Source organism: Cervus elaphus, chromosome 14 (genome assembly GCF_910594005.1).
Source record: "Cervus elaphus chromosome 14, mCerEla1.1, whole genome shotgun sequence".
In the NCBI taxonomy this organism is placed as follows: Eukaryota; Metazoa; Chordata; class Mammalia; order Artiodactyla; family Cervidae; genus Cervus; species Cervus elaphus.
The window spans coordinates 46356610-46376549 of NC_057828.1; the positions used below are offsets into that span (position 1 = coordinate 46356610).

General features: G+C 51.1%; 1 protein-coding gene and 1 long non-coding RNA gene across 3 annotated transcripts; one reads left to right on the plus strand and one right to left on the minus strand.

Annotated features, from left to right (window-relative positions):
- The first annotated feature begins 5712 nt into the window (after positions 1-5712).
- Positions 5713-19823, plus strand: LOC122707709. Its single transcript, XM_043923518.1, has 4 exons — positions 5713-6053; positions 7250-7556; positions 12197-12666; positions 19417-19823. Exons 2-4 carry the CDS (start codon positions 7487-7489, stop codon positions 19720-19722), a joined length of 846 nt encoding a protein of 281 aa, XP_043779453.1. The 5' UTR covers positions 5713-6053; positions 7250-7486; the 3' UTR covers positions 19723-19823.
- Positions 14369-19930, minus strand: LOC122707711. Of its 2 annotated transcripts, XR_006344888.1 has the most exons (4): positions 19795-19930; positions 16938-17024; positions 15574-15670; positions 14369-15055 (listed from the first exon to the last, which is right to left on the minus strand). It is a non-coding gene; the product is annotated as an uncharacterized LOC122707711 (long non-coding RNA). The 2 variants fall into 2 exon arrangements; XR_006344887.1 differs by having other exon boundaries at positions 14369-15670.
- Between the last annotated feature and the right edge of the window lie 10 nt (positions 19931-19940).

Below are 19940 nucleotides of genomic sequence, written 5' to 3' on the forward strand. Positions count from 1 at the left end.
CTGTGCAACTGAACCGAACTGATCTACAAGGAAGGGCCAGCATTGCCAGTAACTGGCAGAAGCCAGGAGAGATGCATGGAATGAATTCTCCAGAGGGAACTGCCCTGCTGACATCTTGATTTCAGACTTCTGGCCTCCGGAACTATGACACTATCAGTGTCTGTTGTTTTAAGCCATCAAATGTGTGGCACTTTGTTTCAGTAGCCCTAGAACAACACAGATGGCCCTGTAGGTCTCAAAATCAGAAAAGACTGAAAAAACCCTTGCTTTGGTTCCTAGGCTTTACGTATGGTCTTGCCTCTGAAAGCGAGAAAATGACTTGGTAATTTTCCCACTTCCAAAGAGTTGAAACTCCTTGGCCTAAGTCTGCATACCATCTAGAGAGGGGAGACTGACCACAGAACAGAGAGTTGATCCTCAAGGTCATGTGAGGAAGGGGCAGAGGAACACGGCTCGCCTACGGGGCAGGGGAAATGGCAAATAGGGTGAGAAACTCACAGGACAAAGGATCTGAAGGCCCCAATTCTAACCCTGGCTCTGCCTCTCATTGGTCAGGTGACCTTGGGAGAGGTCCTACCATTTCCTGGGTCTCAGGATTACCCATCTGTGAAATGGGGGCATGGGGCTGCCTGCTCTCTGGGGTCCCTTCCACTGGGACCTTCCATGCGCCTGTGGCCACCCCCTGCCACAACCGGGGTGCACCGTGGAGGGGACCCCTAGCCTGATGGTGGCAGGTCCTTGGCTCTGTCTGCCAGCATGGCCCATGCTGCACAGCCCCACGTGTCTCTGCCAAATCCCGAGAGCCAGGAGGGTGGGTGAGGGCGGCTGGCGGATGCGGTGCCCACGTTGCTGCTGGTGCACTGCAGCAATGTGGCCCTGTGTGTCCCCAGGCAGAATGCCGGCTGCAAGCCTTCCCCTGGGGTCTCTTTAGAAACCAGTCACACACCAGGCTTTACTTTGGTAACGAAATGTACGTGAAATTGATGCAGTCGGTCCTTCTGACCAATTTATTTAGGAATCTCTGTTCCCCTCCCCTCTCCCACCCTTTCTCCTTAGTTGACCTTTCTCAGACTCTGAGTTTGCATTAAATGCGAAATCTGGGAATCCCTTTTTCACCCCTCATCCTGCTCTCCTTCTCAGTTTACTTTTCTGCTTTATCTCCTGTGGATTATGTTAGGATGTGCTGTTTTAATCGTATCTGCATTTAAAGGGCTTCTCGCTCCTGGAATTTTCCCAATTAAATCCCCATCTCCATTTTAAATGATATTAACTTGCACGGAGGTAGGAGCAAAAACTTCAAGAATCCCAGATGTGGCAGGACAAAATTTACACTTTTGTGGCCATCTTTTACATTTTATGTGCCTGCTAATTTTTAAAAATGGGATTTTCTTGAAGGAAAGCAAAAATAGAGGTTTCCCAAACTGTTGAAAATTTGCCAGCAGACAGAGAGGAATTTTCCTATATTTTTTACCCTAGGTCTACCTCTGTCCCTTTTTTGGGTACAGTGATGGTGTAGACTTTTGCCTGAGGCAAAGCGGACTTGTCACTCACTGCCTCTGCTCCTTCCTGGGCATCAGGCTGCAATTTCTCAAACTTCTGAACAAGTCACACCTTCTCCAAAATGTAGTCCCGAGAAGGAAAGAATTAAGGATTCCGCAGTCCCTGTCTTTTTTTTTTTTTTGCCAGAAAAGCATCTTCAGGTGAACAAACGCAGAAGGTGGAGCAAAAGCCTTGGACCTCGAAATGAGGATGCTTTTTGGAGATGTGACTCTGTAGAAGCAGGCATCTTGCAGTGTCAAGGGTTTAAATTAAAGCCGGGTGGGGGAGGGAAAAGGGGAGAGACCATCCCCGTGCCTGCAGCGTTGACTCCTGGCATCATTTCGGTGCAGGGACCCAGCTGACACTTCTTATTTTGGGTCCTGCCTCCCCAGCAGCAGTCTCCAACTTGCCAGCATCCTGGCAGGACAGCAGCCGGCAGCCGCTGAGCAGAGGAGAGACAGGTAACTTTCTGGGAGGGGTGTGTGGGTTTCTGAATGCTAGATCAGCTCATTTCAACCCACTCCCTAGATCGCTAGGCAGAACAATCCCCTTTTCTTGGGGTTTTTTAAAAAAAAACTTTCTTTTCTAAAAAGCTGAAACCCTCTCCCTGCACTTTGAGGAAACTCTGGCTCCATGAAGTTCATCCAGGTCTTTCGCCGCATGGCTTTCTGTGTAAGGAAAGCTGAGTCAGTCGCTCACAGGAGTAGATTTTTCCAAAATAATTGTTAAATGAGGTTCGAATTCTTTTTTTTTAATCAGATTTCTTACTTATGTTGGTTTCATGTTTGCACCTTGCGTTTTAATTCCACCACAATAAATATAAGTTTGTGGGGAAAATTTTGGTGGGGGTTTGGTGATTAAAAAAAAAAATTACTCCATTGCAGTCTGCTGCAGTCCCAGCAACCTGGTTTAACTGCAGAGGCTCTCAGGGTGCAGTCTGCCTCTCCTCTTTACCCTTGCTAGAGTCTGAGTCTCTGAGTCCCACCCGCCTGCCTTCTCCAAGCCTCCCATCCCTTTCTCCTGGCCCACCCACCCTCCGCAAAGGACCCCGGTAAGTGAGTGGATGTCCGTGACGCTTGGGGTTTGAAGGAGAATTTGGACACTGCAGCTTTAAGAATGCCGTACTGCGAAATCTTTCTCCTTCAAGTGACTGCAGAACCTCAGCGGCAGGAGGAGGCAGCAGAAGGAAGAGGAGAGAGAGGGACTCCTACTCTCGGGTCAGCCCGTTGGGTAACTCAGCCTGGGGAGCGCTCAGCCCTGGGCAAAATCCAAAGTGCGTTCAGGATCTGACTCTGGGTTGGTCCGCACGCTTGGGCACACAGGGAGACCCCACAGACTCACTGATGAGTTTCAGCTCAGTCCTTGCCTCCGTGCGTGCCTGCGTGCGTGTGTGCGTTTGTGTTGGGTTAACTGGCTCTTTAAACTGTGTGGAGAATTCTGGTCTGATCTCTATTGTGATATTTGCAGCCTGGCTTGAACCCTGGGAACACAGAGGCAGCTTTCGCTGCCTTGTTCGTTGGGGATAGAGGTTTTCTTCTTGTGGGTTTGTTGAGATGAGCTTTGGTGGGAAACTCAAACGGTGATTTGCGACTGCAGGGCCGAGGTTGCAGCATTTAAGAAAGGATGTGTTACTAGTAGGTGTTGAATGGTAATGCACAGGGTGCCAGGCAGTTGTGGGGGTTCCTAGGAACCTCATCTAGATGAGGAGGGGGACTGCACAAGAGCAGCTGAAAGCACTCTTGGGGCAACAGCTCTTTCTGGGGAGATACACAAGGAGCCCAAGGCGTCTGAGCTCTGTCTCCGGGACCAGACTCCTCCCTCTCTGGCTGAAGGGCCACCCCAAAGGCAGTTGCTGCCTCAGTAGGTGCCGGCTGGAGGAGTGCCAAAGCTGGCACTGCTGGCGTGGCATTCCGGGACATGTAGCGCCTGGATCCAGGTCTGCACTGGGGGTGATGTCACGCAGGGCCAACGGTGACATGTGCCCAGGTGGTCCTGGGTACTAGACAGGCTGAGCTCCTATGTGGTTCTTCTCAAGGCAAAAAGGTATCTTTTTACAAACAAACAAAAATAACTTTAGGTCTTGCAATAAATCTGCTCTAAGCAGGCGCAGGAAACCTCTCAGATATAAAGTATCCAGGCAAGTCCCTGAAGCAGCAATAGGCTAAGGCTGGCCATGTGCCATGACCTCCTTGGGTTGCTGAACGTCAGACTTGGGGGCTCCTCTTTAGAAAACCCTGCCTGCACTGTGGCTGTAGCTCCTCAGAATGTGAGAGGTGGTCCCATCAAACCCTCCACAGGCCTTTGGGGAAATCTGGGCTCATAGACAAATATTTTGTAGGGTCTTAGACTATATAATTGCCTAGGCTGGAAAAGCCCTCTATGGGTGAAAACAGCTCCCCCTCCCAAATTAGGGGCATCTTGATACTTCTTCACTTTCAATATCCCCCTCTGTCTTGCTCCACCCATTTTTATACATTCCCTGTATATTTAACACCATCTTTGACCTCTGCTCATAAATCTGTTGTGTGGGCTTGCAGAACCCTCTGAGATATACAGCTACTTAATTTTTCCAGACTAACATCCTTGGATATGAAAGACTACGAGCCTGGGGGCACCCAGATGAGTCACAGGGGTCCCACACACTAGGGTTTTTGATGATCAGCATCATGTGGGGCTGACCCTGGAGCCTCATTGGTGCATCAGGCAGAACTTGTGCCCCCATACCCCCAGCCCAGAAAGCTGCTAGGATGTGCTGTTTGAACAAACCTTGATGAATTTTTCCCTTATCAGTGGCAGAGAGGTGTCAGTGGCCTTCCCACCCTAGGGAGCAAGAAACTAGAGTTGGCATGCCCCAGGCAAACTCCTCTTCAACTCAGCGCCTCCCTCCCCTGCCTGGATTAAAAAACAAGCATCCTTTACATCTGGAATTAATTCCTTTATATCTGGAATTAGCCAAGAAGAAGGCCACTCCTCCCTGGCTACAGAGAAAATGCCACTGTTGATTTCAACACCCCACCCATGTCCACTGGTCTCTGGTTCCCGTAGGGGAGGTCAGGTGAGGCAGGAACTTCACAAATGTGCCCCAAGGGGAGCAGATGACCCCAGAGCCACACACATAACTGGGGCCTGTGAAACAAATGACATGTGCTGCCAATACAAGATGAAATGAGGGGTTTCTACAAGCTTCTTATGGTGAGAGTTCTCCTTCCCTCATGTAGGTGCAGTCAGGGCCGAAACGACTGAACCAAGGTAGTCGGGGAAGAAGTAGGCAAAGTGACACTGAGAGCCTCTGGGATGGACAGGTGTGGAGGGTCTTAGCCCTGGCAGGCCCCTGGAGGCCCTCATCTCTCTGGAAGTAGGATGGGGAAGCCAGCTGCTGAGGAGCTGGTATGGCGAAAACTGGCCTCACGCTGGACAGCCAGGGACCAGTTTCTGCAGGGAGAAAATCAGTGCCGTTGGTAAGGACCACCACCCTGCCTCCATCTCCCCCACTGTCAGACCCACTAGCCCAGGGCTGCAGGAGGGTGGGAACAGGAAGCAACTCTCCGCCTCCCTGCCGGTGGACCAGTTCCAGGAGGTGACAGGGGACTGGGCTGATCTTTAAAAAGAATTCTCTTTCCACCTCCCAGAGCACTTACAACAGGCGCATCCCGGCCCTGTAATTGTTGCAGGGAAACAGTAAGGCTAGAGCTGGTCCCTAAGTTAGGTGGGGGTGGGGTGGGGAGGGTGCCTGGGGGGGCCGGGAGGGTGGTGTGCGGTCTCGGTCCCAGGCTCCCCGGCGGCTCGCGATGCACCAGTGCTGACTCAGGGCTTCCCTCGTCCTCTCCTCTCCCCCCGCCATCACCTGCCCCGGCCTTGGCCCGCGGAGCCCGCGTTGCTGGTCCTCCGGGTCTCCTTGCGCAGGGGCGGTGGGGACCCAAGCCGCTGCAGGCCCTCCCCCGCCCTCCCCGCCGCCCGGGGCCAAGTCAGCAGTGCTGGCCGCCGCCGGGGCTGCAGCAGCGGGCGGCGCAGAGGCCCTGCACCACTGCTCCGGGCTGGCGGGCGGCGCGCCTCTGCCGCGCTCTCGTCCCGACGGCCACCTCCCGGCGGCTGCGCGCAGCCAGCGCCGAGACAGCACCCGGCCTCTGATTGGTGCAGTGAGTGAGTCTCGGGCTTTATTTATACAACCTTTTCTGCACGACTCGACTTCCTCGGAGTTGAGGGCTGGAGCCGGAGGCAGCCTTCCTTCACGGCTGGGAAGGATGACAAGCTGGGCTCTGGTAACAAGCGACTGACTTCGTGCATCCTTGGATGGATCATTTTTATCTGCTTCTGTACGGAGCAGCCACCAAGTGTGGGGTGCGATTTGCGGAAACCTCCATAGAAAAACAAGACTGTGTGGCACCTCATTAGGGCTGGGAGGGTGAAGGCTTTCAGACGAGCCCAGGGCTGCTGTGTTTGGGCCCTGGCTTTGGACCTCCTGCTCTGAATCGTGGACACCGGTCAGGAAAGCGAGGCTGCCTTTCCAGCTGGGGGTAAGAAGGGATTCTCAACTCTGGCATCCTCTTGGGTAATGGCAGAGGAACCTTCTCGGACCATATCCTTGAATGCTCCACTCAGGGTGTCTGGGAAAGCCCATGGAGACGGATTGAGGCACAAAGGTGATGGGAGAAAGGTTTTTTATTCCCAGTGTCATGGAGTTAGTTGAAGAAGGTTAAAGTTGGATGAGGAGGGAGTCCAGCTCCCCTGCAGAAGGAAGCTGAGCCAGCAGGTATGGGTGGTGTCTGGTCGCTGTGGACCCTCCTGGGTGAAGTGAGGGTTGAGGAGGCAGGAGTCAGGGAACAGGGGACAGAAAAGTTCTCCAGGGGGTCTGGGCAGCACTTTCTGCCCAGAATAGAAGCCTCTGGTGCAGGTCTTCATTTATACCAGGGGAATGAAAATGCTGCCCGACTCATCCCCTGGGACCTGTCTCCCAGCAAGATGGGAAGTGATGTTAGGCTGCCTGCTCTTCTGGGGCTGAGACAGTTCAGAGACTGATGCCTCTCACTGTCCTGGGCCCTGGACTTCTGCGGGGAGAGCCTGGGTGCTGGGGGCCGCTCCCTCCCATGGCTCGCTTGAGCGTCTCCACCTTGGAGACTGCCCTTGAAGCCTGCATTGCGCTGGGAGGAGGAGGAGATGGCAGAGGAGGAGGAGGGGGAGATGGCAGGGGTCGAGGGAGAGATGGCAGGGGTCGAGGGGCCTGCAGACCCTGCTCTCTGCTGATGTCATTAGTCTGAGGGCCTGCACCAGCCGGAGGCTGCCCCAGAACTGACACCAGGAGCCTCTCTGCTCAGTCTGGGACAGGCGCAGTGCTGCGGCTGCCAGTATTCCTGCCAAGGACGCAGGGGCAGGTAGCTCTCCAAGGGACTGCCTGTACCCTCCAGGCAGAGCCAACCGGCTAGCTGAGTCCCTGGGCCTCCTCCAGGAACTGAGGTGTAAGGCAAAAGTGAGGGCCGTGAGAGCCAGTGGTGGGCCTGGATTTCAGCCAGAAATGGGACACTGGTGGTGCCCACCTGGTTCCAAAGACAGGGAGGACGAAGAGGCAGGCGGTGGCGGCAGGGGGTTGGTTGGGGGGGGGGGGGAGAGGGCAGGAAGAGGCTCCAAGGTGTTGCTGGGACCCTGGGGTCCCAGGGCCAGATCTTGGCCCAAGGCGCCTTCTCCACTGACCACTTTTGCTTTTCCCCCAATGCAGAGTCAGCAGTTTCTCTGCTGTGCCCATTCTCAGCAGATCTGGTTAAGGATCAGAAGCTGCCTTTCCTCTGATGCATGCAAACTTTAGCCCCACACATGAAAGATACTTTGAAACCATCTGATGCCAACCCGAGCTCAGAGATAAGGACTGTGAGGCCAAGAGGTTAACTGACTTGCCCAAAGGAGACAGGAAGCACAAGGGTAGGTCTGTGAGTCCCTGGGATGTGTTTCAACCAGCATGTCGGACAAGGACAAAGTCATCAGCTCTGGACCCATCGAGCACCCTGACTCCAGTGAAACAGGACAAGGTAAGGAAATTGGGGACCTGAGGCGACATTGATCTAAGGTTCTAAAGACCATGGGCAAAACTTACTGGACATCAGGCAGTGCTGTTCTGGGAACTGAACATTGCCTTTGAGCAGGTTTGCAGCACCTCTGGTTTACAGTTCTCACTGGGCAAAGTGTCCAGGGGAGAAAACGCAGGACTTCTTTTCTAGTCGTTCCTCTTTGGAGTTCGGGAATTTGGGGCCACTGCCTGGTGGCTACCAGTTCAGTTATTAATTCTGTAGCACAGACTTCCTCCAGCAGAGGGCGGCCCAGGATGCAGGAAGAAAAAAATACCCAGCCTCTCACTGCAGTCCAGGTGGTTTGGGGAAATGGGGATATGAGTTTTTATTTGGTCCCATGCATTCAGGCCGGAGAAGGAAATGGCAACCCACTCCAGTATTCTTGCCTAGAGAATCCTGTGGATAGAGGGGCCTGATGGGCTGCTGTCCATGGGGTCACACAGAGTCGGACACAACTGAAGCAACTTAGCATGCATGCATGCATGGGAGAAGGAAATGGCAACCCACTCCAGTATATCTGCCTGGGGAATCCCAGGGACAGAGGAGCCTGGTGGGCTGCCGTCTATGGGGTCGCACAGAGTTGGACACGACTGAGGCAACTTAGCAGCAGCAGCAGCATGCATTCAGGCAGAAGAGTTTTTCAGGATTTTGTTTTGACCAATAAAACAGAAAGTTTACTGAGAAATTTCCCTGCCATTCAGGATGTGTGTCATCTCCTGGGTTCTCCCACATTTCATTTTGGCTTCTTAGAAAAGTCTTGGGGAATTCAATACAGAGAGGTGTGCTGTGGTTTTCTTTGTTCGCAGTTCTTAGAGTAGGCTTAATGAGTCATTTGTGCCTCTGTTATCTGAGGAAATCTCACAAAATTCACAGGGAGAGCTGGCCATCCTTGAACAGCGTGGCAAAGGACAGGTGGCTGGACCACCAGCAACCCTGCACTGGGCATACTGGTCCATTTGTAGGAGCTTCAGCTCACCCTGGGGTTTCAAGTGGGTCCTTATGCCCACATCTTGTTTGGGGGATGTTACAGAAGGACAGTAGCAAACCCAGACAGGAGTCCATGTGAATCAGCCACTGGGTTTGGCCTCATTTTTTCCCCACCGATCTCTCCCCTGATGATCTGTCTTTCTGTCCTTGTTTGGGGATTTCTATTCCGCATCTCAGTTCATCGTCTCATGCCCAGTGAGTTCCCTGTTTTCCCCAGTGGTCCCACTTGTTTAATGCTGATTTGCAGTTGTGAGGAAGACCAACCTGAATACCCTTGAGACTAAAATGTTTCTTGCTAATGACCTTCAGCTACTCAGAGGTGAATTATTGCGGTTATCTAAAAGACAGCTCATTTTCTTGTGTCATGAGGTGACCTTCGCTCTCTATGGTAAAATATGCTTTTTAGATGGCATGCTGTCCTGCCCGGGGGTTCTGGAGTTCTTAATTCTCCAGTTTGGGGTGGGTGTAAGACTATGTCGTTAGCACACTGCATGGGCTTGTCAATGTAACTGCCATAGAGCAAGGGAGCTGCCAGACCCCTTGTTAGGTGCAGGTTAACTTGACAGAAGTGGAGAAATTTAACCAAGAAATGTGACTGGGGACATCTCAAATAGGACCAATAGACAACACATAACTTTTTGACTCTAGTGGTATAAAATTATTTCTCCCAAAGAATTCTTTGATAATTTGATTCAACCCAACAAGCATCCACTGACATGAAAATATGAGCTGGGAGTAGGTACACATAATAGAGGGTATGATCCTTGCCTTTGCTTATTTATTTCAAAATATTTACTTATTTGGTAGCATTGAGTCTTAGTTGCAGCACGTGGGATCTCTGTTGGCCTCGTGCAGGATCCTTCAATGGGGCGCTTGGACTAGTTGTGTTGTGTGGGATCCAGGGCGCGAGGCCTTCAGTGGTTGCCATAGGAGGGCTTAGTTGCTTCAAGGCTTGTGGGATCTTAGTTCCTCGACCAGGGATTGAACCTGCACCCCTTGAATTGCAAGGCATATTCTTAACCCCTGGACCACCAGGGAAGTCCCCTGATACTTGCCATTAAAAAATCAATAGAGGGACTTCCCTGGTGGTCCAGTGGTTAAGACTCCGCACTTCCAATACAGGGAGAAAGATCAATCTCTGGTTGGGGAACTAAGATCCACATGCCACTCAGCCAATAAGTAGATAAGTAAATAAATGAAATGCTGGCTCTTTGGGAAATATTTTTTAAAAAGTCAATAGAATTTAGGGGGGAGGGATAAATTAGGAATTTGGGATTAACAGATACACACTCCTATATATATAAACCACAAGGACCTACTGTATAGCACAGGAAACTATATTCAATATCTTGTAATAACCTATAATGAAAAGTGAAAGTGAAAGTCATGTCCGACTCTTTTCAATCCTGTGGACTGCACAGTCCATGGAATTCTCCAGGCCAAAATACTGGAGTGGGTAGCCTTTTCCTTCTCCAGGGGATCTTCCTAACCCAGGGATCGAACCCAGGTCTCCCACATTGCAGGCGGATTCTTTACCAGCTGAGCCACCAGGGAAGCCCTATAATGGAAAAGAATCTGGAAAAGAATATATATGTGTATAACTGAATCACTTGGCTGAAATTTGGAAATCAAGTATACTTCAGTTAAAAAAAGCAATAGCATTTCAGCGTATGACAATTGGGTGGCAGAGCACTGAGGGACAGGGTCACTTCTCATTGACACTTAATGGTTCCAGGTCTACCTTTGGCTCCTTCTTCCTTGAGTCAAGCCTGGTCAAGAGTGGGTACTCGACATCCTGCCGGTGTGCCAGGTCCCTTGAGTTTATAAGTGCACCTAGAACTTGACCTGTCCTGTCCTGGGGCTCAGATGCCTGCTGCAGTGCCCTGTCAGTACCTGTCACTTGTTTTCTTGGGGCAACTTGCTCCAGGGTCTGTCTTCTGGGGCTGAGACATCTGGCCTGGGCTCCATGTTCAAAAAAGATGTTTAGATTTTTAAAGTCATTTCTAGTATACAGTGCAATTCTCTTATATTTGAGTTGCGTGTGTATTAAAAGCATTTGACTTATTGTAGTATTTTTTCATTTTATTGGAGTATAATTCATTTACAGGGCTTCCCTAGTAGCTCAGTTGGTAAAGAATCCACCTGCAATGCAGGAGACCCCGGTTCAATTCCTGGGTCAGGAAGATCCACTGGAGAAGGGATAGGCTCCCCACTCCAGTTTTCTTGGGTTTCCCTTGCAGCTCAGCTGGTAAAGAATCTGCCTCAATGTGAGAGACCTGGGTTCGATCCCTGGGTTGGGAAGATCCCCTGGAGAAGGAAAAGGCTACCTACTCCAGTATTCTGGCCTGGAGAATTCCATGGACTGTATATTCCATGGGGTCGCAAAGAGTCGGACACGAATGAGCAACTTGCACTTTCACTTAATTGATTTACAGTGTTGTGTTAGTTTTAGGTATATAGTATAATGATTTAGTTATACATATTTGGGCTTCCCTGGTGGCTTAGATGGTGAAGAATCTGCCTACAATGAAGGAGACCCAGGTTCGAGCCCTGAGTTGGAAAGATCCCCTGGAGAAGGGAATGACTACCACTCCAGTCTTCTTGCCTGGAGAATCCCATAGACAGAGGAACCTGGCGGAATACAATCCATGGGGTTGCAAAAAGTCGGACATGACTGAGAGACTAACACTTTCTCTTTCACTGTCATATATATATATATTCAGGGCTTCTCAGGTGACACTAGTGATTAAAAACCCACCTGCCAATGCAGGAGATGTAGAGATGCGTGTTTGATCCCTTGGTGTGGAAGATCCCCTGGGGGAAAGGCTTGGCAACCCACTCCAGTACTCTTGCCTGGAAAATTCCATGGACAGAGGAGTCTGGTGAGCTATAGTCTACAAAGAGTCCATAAAGAGTCAGACGTGACTGAAGCGACTTAGCACACATGCACACACATACATATATTCATTCTTTTCACACATATGTTATTATAGAATATCATTATCTATTTTATATATAGTAGTGTATATATGTCAACCCCAAGTTCCCAATTTATTCCCCCCTACCTTTCCCCTTTGGGGACAAAATTGTTTTTGAATCTGTGAGTCTGTTTTATAAGTTCATTCATATCATTTTTTATCAGATTCTTCATATGGGTGATATCATAGGACATTTGTCTTTCTCTGTATGACTTACTTCTAAGAGCATTAAATTTTAAATGTTTAAAATGCATTTTTCTAATCCTGTCTTGACATCTCTCCATCCTGTAAACTCCCAGGTTGCCTTAGACGCGGCATTGGCCTGGATACCTCACGTCCTCTGAATGGCCCCGCCGCACGCAAAGCACTGCCCCTTTGTGATCTGAAGGTCACCTTGTCCTGCAGCCCCAGTATTGTAAACAGTCCGTTCAAGTTCTCAGAGACACCAGGCTTCCGTCTGTGTGATAAATATGCCTATTTGACAACAGGGAGTGGACCAGACATAAGTGGTTTTTAAAGAAAAGTACAAATTAGGTTTTTCTTCAAAACCAGAGGAGTAAGATAAGGCTGATAAAAATGTGAAAATGGGTCCAGATTGTCTCTGATGCTCCCTCTCCTCTGGCCTTCACCCCACAGGTCTCCCAGGCTACCTTGGAAGCTCCGAGGGACTCCAGGTCATTAAGGAGCCTCCGCTTAGAGCCTGTGCTCAGCCCGGTGGCCTGAGCACCACATTCGGTTGCATCTGCCCATCTCTGTCTTCCACCCTGGAAGTCTGTACTAATAGATTCTGTTGGGGACACCAGTGCCCACCGGTCTCTGGAAGGTACACGTCCTCTCAGGCATCTCCTGAGGACTGCAATGCCTTAACTCAAAGGAGAAGTCCCTCCCAGCAAAATCCCTCTTTGGAGAGAAGGCTGATGAGGGAGACTGGAGCAGACCTGCTGGGCACCTGTAGGCCACTTCCCTGCACACCTGGTGCTGGAATTGCATTGGTTTTCACAACTGCTTTGCTTCTTGGCTTCTCCAGCTCCCTGGAGGCGCAAAGCAGCTGCTCTCCCAAGGCGTTCCTACCAGGGAAGGAGACCCAGCTCCAGCAAAGATGTCCTGTGAGTGCCCTTTATCTCTTCCAGATGCTTGCTACACATGGTTTTCTGAAGGCTGTGCTAAGCATTCTTTCTATATATAGAAGATAGAGGTGATGCTAACCTGGCAAACTAAGGGGAAAGGGGCGATGACTGCAAATACAGAACTTGGCAGCATTCGCCCAGAGGATTGAGGACGGGTGTTGGTGTGGCCCGCCAGAGAAGGGGTTTCAGTAAGTACAGGGGCCTGAGGCATCATTCATAAGCATCATCCCCATGGTCCTATGTTGGGATGTCTATATATTCTAGGATCTGGGAGGCTTTCTGGCTTTCTCGTTGACCTCAGCATTCCTTTGGGGGTAGACTTACTTTAGGTGGGTGGCCCATTCCACCAATTACTGTATCTCTTTAACATCTGTCCCATTTCCTGGGGGCCCTAACCTGTCCTTGGCATTTTTTTCTTTTTTTTTGGCCATGCTTCGCAGCATGCGGGATCTTAGTTCCCCAATCAAGGATCAAATCCATGCCCTTTAAATTGGAAGTACAGAATCTTAACCCCTGGATCTCCAGGGAAGCCCCATGTCCTTGGCATTTCTATAACATTCCCCACGCAACAACCTCAAAGCCCAGGTGTGTTCAACCAACCCTCCAAGGATGACCCTCTCTTCTATAGGACAAGCCACTTTTCCTTCTGGCGTGGGTTGACTTTTCCTCTTTTTGTTTTCCTTTCTAATTAATCAATAGAATAAGGCAGTTATCTACATCAGAAATAAAATGCTTATGGGAATTCCATGGTGGTCCAGTGGTTAGGTTGGGGCTTCCCTGATAACTTAGTTGGTAAAGAATCCACCTGCAATGCAGGAGACCCTGGTTCGATTCCTGGGTTGGGAAGATCCACTGGAGAAGGGATAGGCTACCCACTCCAGTATTCTTGGGCTTCCCTTGTGGCTCAGCTGATAAAGAATCTGCCTGCAATGCAGGAGACCTGGGTTCAATCCCTGGGTTGAAAAGATCCCCTGGAGAAGGGAAAGGCTACCCACTCCAGTATTCTGGCCTGGAGAATTCCATGGACTATATAGTCCATGGGGTTGCAAAGACTCGGACACAACTGAGTGATTTTCACTTTCACTTTCCAGTGGTTAGGACTCTGTGCTTCCACTGCAGGAGGCCCAGGTTCGATCCCTGGTTGGGGAAACTAAGATCCTGCAAGCCATGCAGTGCAGCCAAGAAATAAAAAAGTGAAAAAGAAACAAAGTGTTTGATCTATCAGTTGATCAACTGCTCCATAGGGCTATCTCCTAAGAATAAGTAGGCCTCTCTCTGTCCTCAATTAGAAAAAAAGGTGAATTTGATGCACAAGCCACAGGGCAACTTTAGGAGCTGGAGAAACGTAAAGCTATGTTTATTTAAAATGCCCAGTCAGCATAGCCATGAGTAAACACTTAAAAGTAATTCTCCCCTCTGTACAGCATTTTGACTTCTTACATTTATTTGCTATTTTTAATTCAGTGGCGATTTCTTCACCAACCCAACAAGTCAAGTTGCGCTTCCTTATTCAGAAGTGGGGTTTTGAAGAGTGTACTTGCTGACACAAGGGCTTTGCAAGGGCTAGGCAGGCTCCCTGGAGCACCCCCACAGGCTACACATAGGTCCCCACACTGGCCCATCCACCATGGGCCCACCAAATGGCTCTCTGATATATCAACTGAAAAAAAAATGCACAACATCAGAGCTGAGAGTTATGTTTTATTTGGCTGGGCCTAAGAACTTAGGCCCAGAACATAACCTCTCAGATAGTCCTGCAGGACTGCTCCAAAGAGGCAAGCGAGGAGCTAGGATACACATGAGTTTCTGCAACAAAGACCAAGAAGTCAGACATCAAAATATTGCTGCTATTGTTGTTGTTGAGTTGTTCAGTCGTGTCCAACTCTTTTGCGACCCCATGGACTATAGCCCACCAGGCTCCTCTGTCCATGGAATTCCCCAGGCAAGAATACTGGAGTAGGTTGCCATGCCTTCCTCCAGGGATCTTCCCAACTCAGGGATCAAACCCTCGTCTCATGCACTGGCAGGCGGATTCTTTACTACTGAGCCACCTTACTGTTAAAGAACCCCAGCCATCTCAAGTTAAGGAATTTAGTGCTTTGCTATGCATGGGAAAGATGCAAAAGTCTGGGCTTGCTGACGTCATTCCTTGGTATGCCCTCAGCTCTCTGGGGCCAGAATCCCGTGTTTTCTCATCCCGAGTCTCCTCAGGGTGCTCCCAGGTGGTGGCTGCAGCGGTTGACTTCTAGCTGGGGAGGGGGTGCTTCCTGCCTCCATCCTGAGTTCCCTCAGGGCTTATGGTCCAGGTGGCTGTCATGTGATGGCTTGATGATTGCAGCATCCTTGTTCACCAATATGGCAGCAACATCTGTCACTCACAGATGCAGGGTTGCAATAGGCAAGTCCTCCCCACCACCAAGCCCCCTTTCTCTTGCAGGGTCCAGTCTCAGACCCCGTGTCACCACAGTCCTGTCTTCGAGGGCATAAAAGACAGGCTACTTTGGACTTGTCAGTACCTGCCAGGGCCAGGCAGAACAGCCACAGGATGCCTGACTCCCTTGTGTTACCTACACCAGGATTAGATTTTTTTTGTATCTTGGCCCAATTTATTTATTTATTTTTATTGTTTCCTGTGGCATACGGGATCACAGTTCCCCAACCAGGTATCGAACCCACAGCCCCTGCAGTGGAACACTAAGTCTTAACCACTGAACCACCAAGGAATCTTCTGAGTCAGGGGAGTTAGTATTTATCAAGAGTGCTGGGGCCAAAAAAAAAAAAAAGTGCTGGGGCTTTCAGAAACCTGCTGGGTTCATGCCATTTATTTTGGGCCACTAAGAAGAATGGTGTCCCCTTTTTCCCTCTGCTGAGATATAACTTACATACCATAAATTTCACCACTTAAAAGTACAGTTTGGTGGGCTCCAGTAGTATCCATGGGTTCTGTATCCATATCTGTTGTATGAATTCAACTGACAGTTGACTGAAAAAAATCAAAAGAAACTATTTCCAGAAAGTTCCAAAAAGCAAAATTTGAATTTGCCAGTGGCCAGCAACTATTTACATATCATTTGCATTAAACTTAAATGTCTACCCAATCCAGTATTCCTGCCTGGAGAATTCCGTGAACAGAGGAGCCTAGCGGGCTACAGTCCACGGGGTCGCCAAGAGTCAGACACGACTGAGTGACTAACACAATGCTATACTTATTTACATTGTGTTTATATTGTATCAGGTGTTATGAGTGATCTAGAGATGATTTAAAGTATACAGGAGACTGTGCATAGGTTATATTAAAATATAATACTACCTTATTTTATGTAAGGAACTTTCGTGTGTGCTAAGTCACTTCAGTCATGTCTGACTCTTTGTGGCCCTACGGGCTGTAGCCTGCCAGGCTCCTCTGTCCATGGGATTGTCTTAGCAGGAATACTGGAGTGGGTTGGGATTTCCTTCCCCAGGAAATCTTCCCAACCCAGGGATTGAACCTGAGTCTCTTAGGTCTCCTGCATTGGCAGGCGGGTTCTTTACCATGAACATCTTCAAATTTGAGGATCTTAAGAGGGCCCTGGAACTGAACCCCCCCCCCCAGATATGGAGGGAGACTAGATTCACAAAATTGTGCAACCATTAGTATGATGTAATCCTAGGATATTACTATCCTTTTTTAATTTTTAAAAATATTTATTTATTTGGCTTTGTCAGTTCTTAGTTGCGGCATGCAGGATCTTTGGTTTCAGCATGTGGGATCTAGTTCCCTGACCAGCGATTAAACTCGGGTCCCCTGCGCTGGCAGCATGGAGTCTTAGCCACTGGACCACCAGGGAAGTCCCTAGCCTTCTTTTTTTTTTTAAATTCACATTTTTGGACAAGATCAATCTCATAGACTGATTCGGAAGGTAGGACTCCTTGGGCTTCCGTGGTTAAACTTAAGACATGAATGCCTCCCGAGTGCACTGTTTTAAGCTGTGTCTGGGTTGGGGGCATAAATTGAAGCTTCTGCATGCTACTTCTGTAGCCCCCTTTCTCTATAGTGCCCTTGCTTGCTGGTCAGGGGTGTGTGTACATCTGGGTGTGGGATGAATTCTAGGGGAAATACAGATGGGCTGAACACCCTCGGTGAGACAGACTGACATATGGAGACGCCTTTATAAACCAGTCCTCACTTACACAAACATGATTAAGGAAAAAAAAAAGAGGCCTGAATGTGTTTTGGCCTCTCTGAATGGAAAAGTGGATATAAATCTTACTTCAGGTCCTCTAGTTACTGGAGTCTGGAGTCTCCCAAATGTACTCCTTCATCTGTCAGCCGCCCAGGTCAAGGCATTTTGGTGGCTCTGAAAGGAAAGGGAGAAGAAAGGACCAGTGAGGGTGGAGGTCTCAGCTGGAAATGCTCCCAAATGGCCATAGGTGTGGAGCAGGGAACTATAGCTTCCTTGGGCCCAGGGCTCCACAGAGGTTCCTTAGGTAAGCTGATGAAGGCACGGAAGTGCCTGCTGTGTGCAGCAACTCCATTTACTGCAGTCTTTACAACCACCTTGAGGGGTGTGGGGGTCATTCATTCATTCCACCAACATATATTGAGTCCATACCGTGAGTCCAATGCTGTCTGTACACACGAGAACACCAAGGCATGGAGAGGCTAAGAAATTTGCCAAATTGAGGCCAGATGCAGTTGCTTAAGGAGTGCGGCTTGGGGGTCAGAAAGGAATGAATATGGGTCCTGGTTCCACTTCATTCTCCCCCTGGTGATGGTGGCCAAGTTTGACCTCTCTGGTCCTCAGCTTTTTTTGGATATGGGGTAGTACTAGTATGTGTCTCACAGGACTGATTTGAGAATTGAAAGAGATTATTATCTAGGGCGGATTTAGGTTGATGCCTGGCACACTGTGTCTCCCGCACTGCAGGCAGACTACCGTCTGAGCCACCAGGGAAGCCATCCCCTGGAGAAGGAAATGACAACCCACTCCAGTATTCTCGCCTGGAAAATCCCATAGACGGAGGAGCCTGGCAGGCTACAGTCCATGGGGTCACAAAGAGTCGGACAAGACTAAGTGACTTCACTTACTTTCTTTCTGGCACATTGAGCACTCAGTGTGAGTTAGCTTTATTATTACTATTCCCCGAGGTCACACACAGAATCAGGATTAGAACCAGCTTTTCCCTTCTGTCGCCTGTGCCACCTCCAGAGCCACTGACCTCATTGAAAAGAAAGTATTACTCGCTCAGTCTTTGTGACCCCATTGAATATATAGCCCACCATGCTCCTCTGTCCGTGGGATTCTCCAGGCAAGGATACTGGAGTGGGTTGCCATTCTCTTTTCCAGGGGATCTTCCCCACCCAGGGATCAAACTTGGGTCTGCTGCATGGCAGGCAGACTCTTTACTGTTTGAGCCACCAGGGAAACCTTGGCCTCATTAAATCCTCCTGAATCTTTGAGGATCTGCAAAGGCCTTCCCCACTCAAGCTACCCCACAGTGATGGCCACCCTGGGGGAAGGGTGGGTGGGAAATGGTCCTCTCCCCCACTGCCCCTGTGGGGAAAGGTAGCTATCCAGTGCATCTGGGCATTCTGACCGACTCTTTCCTTCTCTAGGACTATTCTAAAATCCCTGGAAAAGGCTGGGAACATGGGCTCCATGCAGACTCATCCCTGTGAGCTGGGGACTGTCATCTGTCAAATGGGGTCAGCTCAGAGCTGGCCTCACTTGCTCCCTACAGTGTGCATGTGATGACATGCTTGGGGGGGCGGCGGCCACTTCCCTCCAAGGACCACCTTCTCCCAGTGCAAGATGCACGAGTCCCACGGGGCCAAGAAGACCCTAGTCCTTCAGTTGTGTCCCTGTGGAGGAAACAAGTGCCTGCAGGGTCTCGGTGCATCACGGGCAGAGTACCCCAACTGTGAGTTTGCTAAGAGGGTTTGCCTCGGAGAAAGCGATTTCAGAACAGCCCTGAGCGCAGAACTCTTGCAGGGGGAGGCCTGGGAAACTCCTCTTTCCTTCATACCAGGCCACGCGGGCCGCAGGGCAGTTTGTCTTCCAAGGGTCCCAGGTCCAAACCTGGTCGGATTGGGTGGGATCTATGGTGGTTGGGGGTGGGATGGTGGCTGGGGAGTCCCCTCCCCACAACAGAGAAGGGCGTCTTCTGGGCCACCGCTGCACATGTGTCCCCATCAACCGCGGCCTGCGCAGGGCAGTGTAGAAACCGCGAGGAAAGGGAGGCGCGCAACTCGCGAGCTGCCCGGCGCCTCACCGCGTCCGCATCCGTGCCTCCGGGGGCCGGTAAGGCAGTTTGCGCCCAGCCCCTCGGCTCAGCCAAGCCCTGCCCCGCGGGGTCCCCGCCCGGCGCGCCCAACTCTCCGGCGCCGCACCTCGGCGATGACCGCCATCCGCCTCTGCGCCCCTGGACGCGCGAGCCGAGGCACCTCGGCTGCAAGCAGCGCCGGAACTTGGGGGCGCGGTGAGTGGGGGCGGGGCGCCAGCGGGCGGTGGCCCTAGCCGGGTGCCTGATTCTGGCACTAGAAGTCCTTCCCCGTCTCCTCGAATCGGGACTGTTAGATCCTCCCAGCTCTCCGGGCTGGCTATGTCCTGGACACGACAGGTCCAGACCCTGGACACCTCCCTCATCCGCGCTCGGGACGCGGTTTCTCCTTGCCTCTTTCTGGGGTTGAGGCCCGCGTGTTGGGCATTGCGGCGAGCGGGCCCCATGGTTTCATTTGCTTTCTTACAGGCCCCCTCGGCCTGCCTGGGCTTCGGTCCCGCCGCAGAGAAGCAAGAAGCTCCCGGAAGAGTCGCGATGGCCGTGGAGTCCGGTCGTCGGCTCCGGGAACGCGCCCCGGGAGGAGATGAGGGGCGCCCCGGTGTCCGCACTGTCGCAGAGGACGCACCAATCCCCGCGAGCGGCAGTGGTGGAGGGGCCGGGACCCGGTGCCTAGGGGGGATCGGCTCCACCGCGGAGCGCGCTTGGTGCCCCGGCAGCGCGCCCCGCCGCGGAACCCGAGTTTTCTGTCCTAGAGCACACCCCACCCCGACGTGACCAGGGTGGTTGCAGCGCCCGCCCCGTTCCCTGCGGGCTGGCGCCGCCCCCACCCGCCCCTCCGCGCCCTACCTGCAGCCCTTTTCCTTCTCAGGTGGAGGAGAGGGTCGGCTCCGTCCGTCTGGAGCGAGACGACTCCATGGATCTGGGGCCAGAGAGACGCGTCTCACGCCCCGGGGCCGGGTGGTTCGCGCAGGAGGAAGGACCGCGAAGCGGGC